Source organism: Nelusetta ayraudi, unplaced genomic scaffold, assembly GCF_046127955.1.
Source record: "Nelusetta ayraudi isolate G7.1 ecotype Tasmania unplaced genomic scaffold, CSIRO-AGI_Nayr_v1 ptg000017l, whole genome shotgun sequence".
Taxonomy (NCBI): domain Eukaryota; kingdom Metazoa; phylum Chordata; class Actinopteri; order Tetraodontiformes; family Monacanthidae; genus Nelusetta; species Nelusetta ayraudi.
In genome coordinates this window covers 9,803,436-9,813,816 of record NW_027466067.1, presented here as the reverse complement: position 1 = coordinate 9,813,816, position 10,381 = coordinate 9,803,436, and the positions used below count along the sequence as shown (strand labels likewise).

The window sequence follows — 10,381 nt, the reverse complement described above, 5'->3', positions numbered from 1 at the left end:
TGCAAAACCTCATTTTTGACACCTGCCAAAGCCTTTGTGACGTTTCGTTACAAATTATTAGTGAAATAAAATGTTTCTGAGTTCATGTTGACAGTGAATCGGTAGGTGTCCTTTGTTTTACTAGGCCTCGAGGTGTCTTTACTCTACCTGGAGGGCCCGGTGTGACACTTGAGTGTTGTTTCAGCCGGAAGCTTTGTGTCAGACACATCAGGCACTCAAACTTTAAGTGTACTGACACTGTTTAATTAATGAGGAAAAGCTTCTCTTTTTTTTCCGGGACGAAATGACTCCCACAAGGGAGAATGGCGGGGAACCATTTCCAGCCACAAATCATTTTACACTCGGCTAAGAATGAAACAAACAATTAGTCGGCTCAATTAATCTTTTTTTTTTCAATAAAAAATACATGAAATAAAAATGAAAAAAATCCCACAAGACAAATTGTTCAGAAAGGTGTGAAGCTACAACTTCAAGACAGGGTGGAAAAATATAAATAAAAAAGCAAATGCAAGTTTTTAGTCATCTCTGATTTATTATATTTTTCACGCAAAATAGTACATGATCCATTTGTTTCCACACAGAACCCTTTTTGTACTGCTCATACAATGGCTGTAAATTCTTGTCAACGCCGTGAATTGTTTACAATGTCAAAAGAATTCTCAATATGTCCAAAAGACAGTGCTCATCTGAGCCATTGAACGTTCTGAAAAAGCAGAATGGGCTAATTAGGAAATATTTGTCATGACCATAATTACTGTGGAATGACGGCACATCCTAGCAGCCTTGAAGGTGGAGACAGCTTTAAGATGCTCAGTTGAACTATAATGTACTACAGTGCTGAAAAACTCTTTGAACTGATTGCATCAGTGGTGACCTCGTCTTCAACTGAAAGGTTTACAAAAACATGATCGACACCCACATTTTTTTTATGTTTGCAAACCACAAAAAATGTTATATTTGTTTCTGACAAACCCTTCAGCCAAGTGACACATTGTGCTCTCTTACCTGTTAATTTGAATTTGTTGTAAATTGAGGGTCAAGGAAGAGAACCGTGTCATTTATTATCGATGATATGATTCTTAGAGCTATCGACACAATGTTACAGCACTGGAGGACATCAGAAACTTTAAACCTTGTTGCAATTGGGTGCAAATTCTATCCCTGAAGTATCATTAAGTAATGTGAAGAAATGAAAGAGAGTGTTTGCATTGGTTAACAGTTGGGAAGCTAGCAAACAACCGTGTTACGAAGATGATTCTCCAAAAAACGACACCATGACTATTGAAAGAGGCGGCGGTTTGATATTATAAAAGGGGGAGGAGGCGGGGGAGGGGCTGGGGACCATAAGGGAACCTGCCAGACATCAGAGACACAATTTGATGCAAATAATCCAAGACGGCGTCTCGGAATTTATGCTTCTGCAGTTGTTGGCAGAACTCTCACAAACAGCGTTTTGGTGTCAAGAGATTTGACCGATGAATCAGCAGGCAGCTCTGAAAAATAGAGACATTAAATATTGAAAAAATCTGTCTCAAAGTGTGGGAAGAAGAGGTTATGGAAAAAAAATAAAGCGCCACAGTTTTCCCAAAGAAATGTAAAAGCCCAAACTGAGGAGGTGGGTTGTTTTTCTCCAAACAAAATAACAAGAAGGAAAGCCCAACCTCCTCCAGTCTGCAGCTCATTCGGTCCTTAACGTTTTCATTTTTCTTTGTTGGTATGTTTTAATTGTCTAAATACAAACAACTGCAGCACATCTGCTCGCTCTCTCAAACTAAAACACATTTAATATCAATGTTTTAAATATTTGGATTGCTGGCACTGAAATGGCTGTTGGCTCGATCATTGACCGGCTATATATTACCTGGTGAAACTCGGATTTGAAATGCATGATGTGTCGGTGTAAACTGACACAGTCTTTAAAATCCAGATATTAGAATTAATCTTGCAGATCATTTTCACAAATGATTAGATTTTCTCTAAAGTCAAAAATCATTCATTTATTTTTGCCTAACTAATAGACCAGAACACTTAAACTGCAAATCAAGAAATAAGGCAAGTTTCAGCAATGAAGAAACTGAAGTCAGTGTTAAATAAGAGCCATAAACAGTTAACTGAACATAAGAATATGATAAGAAATATAAATGTTTTACATCTTCTTTAATATCTGCCCTCAGCTGATGTTCCCAACTGAGCAAATTGTAAAATCGTAAACACTGAGGCATGGTTGAGATCCACCACATGTTCCTCTTACCCTGGGTGAGGTCCTGGTCCAGGTAGAGCTTGAGTCGTCTGCCGCGGAGGCCGAAGACCTTGGCAGCCTCGGACAGGAGGCGGGAGAAGTCCAGCCCGTTCTGGCCTACTGGGTTGGCCAGCAGGAGGGTCCCGACGTCTCCGGTCTGGCACTCTGGACGAGAAGGTTAATGAGAGTTGAAGCAAAGTGAAGCAGACTGGAGAGTCCTTCACAAAGCAAAAACTGAAGAAGTTGCAGGGCAGGGTCATCGACATGAATGTGCAGGAAAGCCTAAAGCTGTACACACTTTAGCCTACACACTCTATGGAAGGACTTAAATAAGATTGTGTAATAATCAACAATGTAGTTTTTAACTGCAGGGCTTCCTGGGTCATATATAAGACAATGATGTGTCACCATGAGAAAAAAAAAAACAATCAAAATTTACATCAGAATTTTATATTTCAAGTGAAAAAAGTAGGTAGATAGATAGATAGATAGATAGATAGAAAGATAAGATTTTTTTTTAACATTATTTATTGTGCAAAGCTACTGGAATGCAGAACTTTGGAATGAAAACCACAGACACGGAAGACTCTCAAGCAATCCAGTACGTATTTGATATTTCTGGAAATCAGGAACACGTTGCAAGTCGAAACAAATCACCTCCCCACAAAAAAAAAAAAAGTGCCCAAAGTGTTCCTCACCAGATGGTTGTGCGTTGCAAAGCAGCAGGTTCACATAAGGGCACAGGAGGGTGCTGGTGGTGGGAACGGGACCAGGGGAAGACGAGCCTGAAGTCGCTGACAGAGTTTTGCCGCTCAGACTTTGAAGGTCTGTTTTGCTGTTCAGCTCTGTGACGAAAAACACATGCGGGGGAACACGGTGGAGAGCGTCAAAGTTGGGTCAAGCGATGAGGCAAGTCCAAAATAAGCTTGATACATAAATAACCCATTTCCATAGCCAAATATTTGAAATGAAAATGGGAGATTTGGACGTTTGGCGAACTTGCTTTTTCACCTTCCTGTAAAGTCAAGTCCTCTTAGCGTCACTAAATATATTATTTAATAATGACAACACTGGTAAAGTGTGATGATGAGAAAAAACATGAGGCCACTGTAGCATAATGGAGCTTTTCCGCTAGCACCCGCTCGGCTCCACTCAGTTTTTAAGCTTTCCCATTAGGTGGTCGGATCTGCAACCAGGTACCGTTGTAGTATCTACCCGGCCGACGTTCCAAGTGAGTTGAGGCGTCAACAGAGTGCAGGCGTCTGATTGGCCAGGGGGTGACGACACAGGACGTTTCACAAGAGCGACTCCTTTCTTCACAGAATCAAAAATCTAATTTTTAAAAAGCCCGCCGAGTGGTGACTGTGTGTTTTTATCTTTGGTAAAGTAGACGAGGAAAATGACTAATAAACCAGGACTTATTCTAACTTTGCTGACTAACGTCTAAAAAAAAAAATTGACATTTCATTTTCAGTTTTGACAGTACAGATGGTATTATGGGGTGTTTTAATTGAGGCAGGACCAAGGACGACGTCAGTAGCTGCGTTTCCAGTACAGTCTTTCGCAAAAACAACAAACAAGGTCAAGTCAAGCAGCGTGTAATGGCAAAGCACCATAACCCTGTCTCAAAAGCCACAGTCACGTGGAGGCCAGAAGAACGGAAGGGGACTTTGGGAGTATCATGTTTGCAAATCAGTGACATTTGACGGTTGAGGAGAGGTGCGAGTAAGAAGTAAAAAGCAGCTCTCACCAGTTGCACCGTTGAAGAGTCGGAGCTGGGCTCCAATGGTCCCGAAGATGCTGCTGCTGACTCTCTTCAGGCTGTCCAGGTCCAGCCTGTTATCCCCTCTGGGGTTCTCCAGCAGCACCACCCCATCTGAGGAGCAAAGCAGACGGGTCAGACGGGTTTATTGCTGACGGCTGGTTTTTGTGCTATTATCCGACGTGGTCCACTTGTCTGACCTGACGAATGAGGAACACGCATGCGCTACCTTTCTCTTTGCTGTTGACGTTCACCCTCAAGTTCACATAGGCGCAAGCTGGTCCATTCAGAGGAGCCCGGGGGGCAGAAGTTCCTTTTGTTAAGGTCAACTCCAAGTCCGAGCCCTTCAGCTGCAACACGCACAGTACACATTACTGAATCTTTTGTCGTCATGCAGATGACATTTCTTATAAAAAAAAAAAAAGGAAATGTAATCACAAAACATTAGCATAACTGACGCTATCTGCTAGCAGCCTGTTTGTCTGGCCCAAACCAACCTGAGTCTTCTCTTCGATGATTACGCTGGCAGATTTGGGGACGGGGAGGAGCACCAGCGGAGACTTGATGGTTGCCAGGATGAAGTCAGTGTGAGCTTCGATCACAGAATCCAAGTACTCCCCCTCTGGGTTGCAGCGGTAGTGCACGGTAATCTCATCTGACGGCACTAAATGGGCCTGTGGGACGGGGGATTAGGAGATAGGTAGAAGGTTTTAATTAATATGCAAATGCCAGAGCGCGTGCACGTACACACACAACAATTTCCGAAAGGAGGCAATTTAGTAACCAAACAGTATCAGAAGACCTCAAAGACGCCCGCAATTGTTCAACAGCAGTGGCTGAATGTGTTCAAAGTCCTACTTTAATGGCTCTTTAACGCAACAATGCACAACATTCTGAAATTTTGTTGCGAACAGCTGTTATCTGATCTGGGGAATTGATTGCCAAGCATACAGAGAATGACAACAATACAAAACACATTTGCGCCAAAGCCTCTTGGTCCTCGTGGAAAAAAAGAAAGGAGGACAAAAAAAAACAACAAAAAAAACCCCACTCAAGACAGCAGCCTTAAACCCGACGGAACAGCTTTCAAAAGGAAAGACGGCGGGAATTAAAAAGAGGACAAACAACACAAGAACAGAAAGAAAAAAAACACTGGAGGCACAAGAGAGCGAGGGGGTTTCTTTCAACGGATGAAAGCGCGTCTATTTTGGCAGCGCGCGCTGCCAGCTGCCTCTAACCTTGACACATTCAAATGCATCGATCCCATTGTTATCTGCAGGCTATTGCCACACATTCACACACACACACACACACACACACACACACACACACACACACACACACACACACACACACGCGCGCGCGCGCAGGCCCACCCCTTCACTTCGCAGTATGTGGCTCAAGGGCGGAGGAGCGAGATACGGAGGAGCAGCCAATCAATGGAAGATGCTTTATGAGCTTTTCCTGCCAAGTCAAGGTAGTGACCCTGCACGGCAACAGCCGGTGCTGGGCGTGTGTGTGTGTGTGTGTGTGTGTGTGTGTGTGTGTGTGTGTGTGTAAGAAAAACATCAGATGGAGCAACAGATCTTCAAAAAATTAAATAAACAATAACGGAGCCGTTGACTCGTCTCCACACTCAAAAAGAACCCAAAATAAACGCCGAAATACACAGACAAACTACGTAACAGGCGTGCCAAAGAATACACGGGAAGTGAATTCCCATCCACAGGGTGGGAAATTCTCAATCAGACCTGGCCGCAGTGCTGCTATAGGGGGACGAGAAAAAAAAAAAAAAAAAAAACCCTGCTTGCTCGCTGCTTGCAAAAACAAGGGACTGTTGGCTAATCCGTCTTTACTCACAAGAACACTTCAAAGGTCCAACGTGGGAATCTGAAAGGGACCAGACTGAAATTAAGCTTCTATTAAGCCCGCCTTATGATGGAGAAAGCTCTGTGACGCCGAAAGATTTCAAAACCGCCCGTGAAAAAGGAAGCGAGCGCGGGATGGGATGAGACAGGTGACGGAAGGGAGGGCGGCGTGGCTAGTTTTCTTGAATGGCCGCGTGCTGGAGGGGTGTGGGTGCTGATGCTCCCCTCATGACGGGCATACAGCTCGCGTATCATTCATGTGTTCTGCTCTTTCAACTCCAGTGGCTCAGCTTTGACGTATTTGTAAAAACTCGAAATAAATCAAACAAAACTGAAACTCGGCGAGACCTTCTACATCTCGTGACGTGCAATGGAAGGAACGCACCTGGCTGGTGACAAACACCCGGCGCCCTCCCTGACATCACAAAGGGAGTTGGTTTTATGAGGGGGGGGGGGGGGGGGAACTGGGGCAGGCGGAAGCAGAAAATTGCAGACTTTTCTTGTTTTCCTGGTAGTGCAAGGTGAAGTTGGAGACGCTTATTTTATAGACCCGCACACACGCACGAGGAGCCCAGTGTTCCTCAGAAGAGGATGGGGTCAAATCAACAAATTCAACGGTCCATTGCTGGGCGCAAGTGCCGTCTTAGCATCGACAGAAAAGACACAAAGAGAAAAAACACTGCTGAAGTCCATGTAGCGTACAAGCAACATACGGAGACTTGGCGTCTGATGAAGATAAATATGAGTAAAGGCGTGAGGCTTTTTGTCTTGTTAGGTCATCTTGGGCGTCTCTTTTCATCTCAGCAGCTCTTTGTACCAATCATCTGCGTCCTCTCTCCTCCTGCCTCTGGGCTCTGCAGGCAGGCCGCAGGAGCCAAACACTAATTAGCAGACCAGCCTGCGACTTCTTCTGGGATGCAGTTCATTGTTCTTCATAACACACGCGCACACACACACACACACACACACACACACACACACACACACACACACACACACACACACACACACACACACACACACACACACACACACACACACACACACACACACACACACACACGTACAATAACACACACACATACAGTATTTATTTATACATATTGTGTTTACATATATGTGTAAAAAATATATGTATACATATACGTACATAAATACATGTTTCTTTATTGACGCGTTTCTTGAAACCCTGTTTACCATTTGCTACAAAACGTTTGATGGTTCTGTGATCACGCCCCAATATCTCAGATATTTCAAGTGTGCTGCATCCCTCTGAAAGACATTTATTTTATTTTATTTTTTTATTTTTTTTTACAATTTTTGACTTTTCAGAGTCAGTCAAATCTCTTTTTTGGCCCATTTTTCCTGAGGAGAAGAATCTGCCTAATAATTATGCACGCCTTGATATAGAGCGTTGATCTCCTTAGGCCACACCCTCCCTCGTTACACAAATACACATCATATAATATGCATTATATCCTCTTAGCATTCAAGTTTATACAGCTTGGGGTTGGAAATTAAGGATAAAATGATGATATGGTCAAAATAGTCACTTGCCTAATAATTGTGCACACAGTGTATATATATATATATATATATATATATATATATACACACACACACACAGTGTATATATATATATATATATATATATATATATATACACACACACACACACACACATATATATGTATGTACATACATATATATATATATATGGATGTACATATATATATATATATATATATATATATATATATTTATACATATATATCTATATATTATTGCAGCATATATATATGTATATAAATATATATATATATATATATATATATACATATATATATATATATATATATATATATACACATACATACATACATACAGTATATATATAGATTTACACACACACACACACACACGCACACACATGCATACGTATGTACGTATTTGTGGAACATAATCCTGATGTTGCCATGACTTACAACACTTCCCCTCAAACAGCTCAGAGGTATTATTTGGCTCACCTGGTCATGGCCCCTTCCTCTCTCTCCCTCCCTCCCTCCCTTCCCATCACATGACTGGCCGAGCGAGGCCGGGAGCAATAGACTTCTCTCTACGTTCATTAGACGGCGGCTCGTTAGATTTGCCAGCAGCGTGCGACGTGTCACTCTCGCTTCCAGAGCTCGCGGCGCCCCATGAATAACTGTCCCTCCTCACCTTCTTCCGTAGCTTCTGCACGCGGTTGATGACCTCTCGGGCCACGCCCTCGTCCACCATGGACTGGTCGGGGGAGACGTCCAGCAGAACCAGGACCTGAGGGGGAACAGTGGGGGGAGGTCATGAACAGACCTGCTGGAACGTGACTGCGATGGTTTTTAACCCTTTGCGGACAATCAACTGACCGGAAGTGTGATTTGAACAGCTGGTTGCAGAAAGCACAAGTCTATCAGGAGGGCAGGTGTTTCTGCATTGTTTTAATATAAGTTATTCATATATTAGAACAGAAATATAAGAATACATTACCTAATTTATATAATAAGACACGACAAAACATAGGAATTACCATGCAATTTCTTTTTCTGTAGTTGTGCACACATTTTTTGTGATCATTTCAGTCAATACAGCAGGTCCTGACAGTGCAGCCAGAATATATGCAGGCCAATTAAGATAGCATCTCTACCAACATTTTACAAAGTCTACTTAATAATTCACCTACACTGCAGACTGACCCCTGCAAAAGCAACAACGCTTCAGCGCTGACAACACTGCAGCCTGACATTAAAGGAAAATTTGTATCAGGTGTGTGTGTGTGTGGGGACTGGGGGGGGGGGGAGTGAGCCGCTGCTACCCAGGAAAGAAGGAGGGAACGCGCGTGCCCACAAGGTTGCAGGGGGGATGAAAGAAAAGACAAGAAAAGAAAGAAGCCGAAGCAAAAGAGGGGAGCGGAGCTGGGGGAGGGAAAGAGATGAGGCAGGCAGATGGGTGCGGAGGAGCCGGTGCAAATGAGCGAGAGTAACGGAGAGTTTAAGAGCCAGCTCAGTAAACTGGTAGTAAGGTGCAGCCGTGTGGTGCGCGTGCGGTTGGCGGAGCGCTGATTAGCGCCGGGGCCCCGTGGGAAACGCGCGCGCGCGCAGCTTTCACTTGGCCGTGAAATGATTCCATACATCAGACTCGCCGTAAAGACACGGACGCACATGCGCGGCGTCGAGCCGCGTGCTGTGGGGGTCACAGTAGCTGTCTATTACACAGTGGGTTCGGAAAGTATTCAGACCTGATGGAATTTTTTTTACTCTTTCTCACAGTGCACCGCAGCCATTTGCTAAAATCAATTCATTGCATTTTTTTTTTTTCCTCGTTCATGCGCCAACATTCACCAATCCAACCTGACAGAACTGGAGAGGATCTGCAGGGAGGAATGGCAATACTTGGATCATTCTACTCGATACTGAGCAATGGGTCCGAATACTTATGGCCGTGTGGTATCTCAGTGTTTATTTTGTAATAAATCTGCAAAAATGTCTACAAGTCTGTGCTTTTCTGACAATATTGGGTGCTGTGTGTGCCCACAAGTGCACGCACACATGTGCAAACACATAGAGACAGCCACGATGTGTCTCTAGCAAGTTAGCGAGAGGTTTTAATTATAATGTGCAGTGGTAGTTTTGCCGCATGGATGTGTATAATGATTGAATGATTATAAGCAAAAGGCAAATCTTTTTTTTTTTTAAGTTTTGCAAAGTGTCTCCAAAAGATTCCCTCCATACTGTCGCATTCTGCAACTTTTTATCGTTACCTATTTGTGACCTGACAACTAAAGGTAGTTTATTACGTCACACAAGACTCGAGACTTGAATATTGAGAGTTTTTAAGGGCATCTTGCCACTTGTTTCCCCTTCCTGGCAGTGGATATTCAGGTGTCAGCCTTTTGATTACATACCAGGTGCAGCGACTGAAGCAAAATCAGAGCTCACAATGTGTCTGGAGGGCTTACAGTTCATCCCGTCGAGGGGAGAATCCACAAACACAGCAATCTTTTTTTTTTTTTTTTTTTTTTTTTTAATCAAATAAATCTAATAGCTTGCATTAATTGCCTTGCCTTTCTTGCTGTAACTAGTTTAGTCTCTATTTGTTGGCTCTTAGGTGCTGCTGCTGCCTACCTGGGAGTCGGAGTGCGTCTCGTACTGCGCGGTGGGGCTGGACTTCTGGTCGAACGTGTACATCAGCCTCAGGTCCTCCTCGTGCAACTCATGGCCGTCCGCCGTGATGGATCCTTAAATTAACCATGACAAGGGTTAAATATTCATAGCCACACTTATGGCATGGGGACTAAAAATAAACATCATTATATGGCAACATAGACTCCTGTTCATTATTTACGAATAAATGAATTAAAAAAAAAAAAAAAGGCAAAGTCTTGTTTGCAGGCAAACATCCAGGTGGCGCATAAAGCTCAACCATATAGAATTCTACTGTGTCCTGGAAGCATCAGGCCATATTTTAGGGGCTCTC

The 10,381-nt window shown here is 43.3% G+C and overlaps 1 protein-coding gene across 3 annotated transcripts in view; it reads right to left on the bottom strand.

The window, feature by feature from the left end:
- Positions 1-511: 511 nt before the first annotated feature.
- The window catches only part of iars1 (isoleucyl-tRNA synthetase 1), a 44,129-nt gene continuing 34,259 nt past the window's right edge, over positions 512-10,381 (bottom strand). For all 3 annotated transcript variants that reach the window (XM_076025320.1, XM_076025322.1, XM_076025323.1), the window contains 8 exons: positions 10,030-10,142; positions 8,090-8,185; positions 4,499-4,675; positions 4,231-4,351; positions 3,990-4,115; positions 2,938-3,084; positions 2,252-2,404; positions 512-1,493 (listed from right to left, as the gene is read on the bottom strand). In XM_076025320.1, coding sequence (XP_075881435.1) covers positions 1,411-1,493; positions 2,252-2,404; positions 2,938-3,084; positions 3,990-4,115; positions 4,231-4,351; positions 4,499-4,675; positions 8,090-8,185; positions 10,030-10,142 — 1,016 coding nt within the window. In that variant the 3' untranslated portion in view covers positions 512-1,410. The remainder of the gene's footprint in view (positions 1,494-2,251; positions 2,405-2,937; positions 3,085-3,989; positions 4,116-4,230; positions 4,352-4,498; positions 4,676-8,089; positions 8,186-10,029; positions 10,143-10,381) is intronic.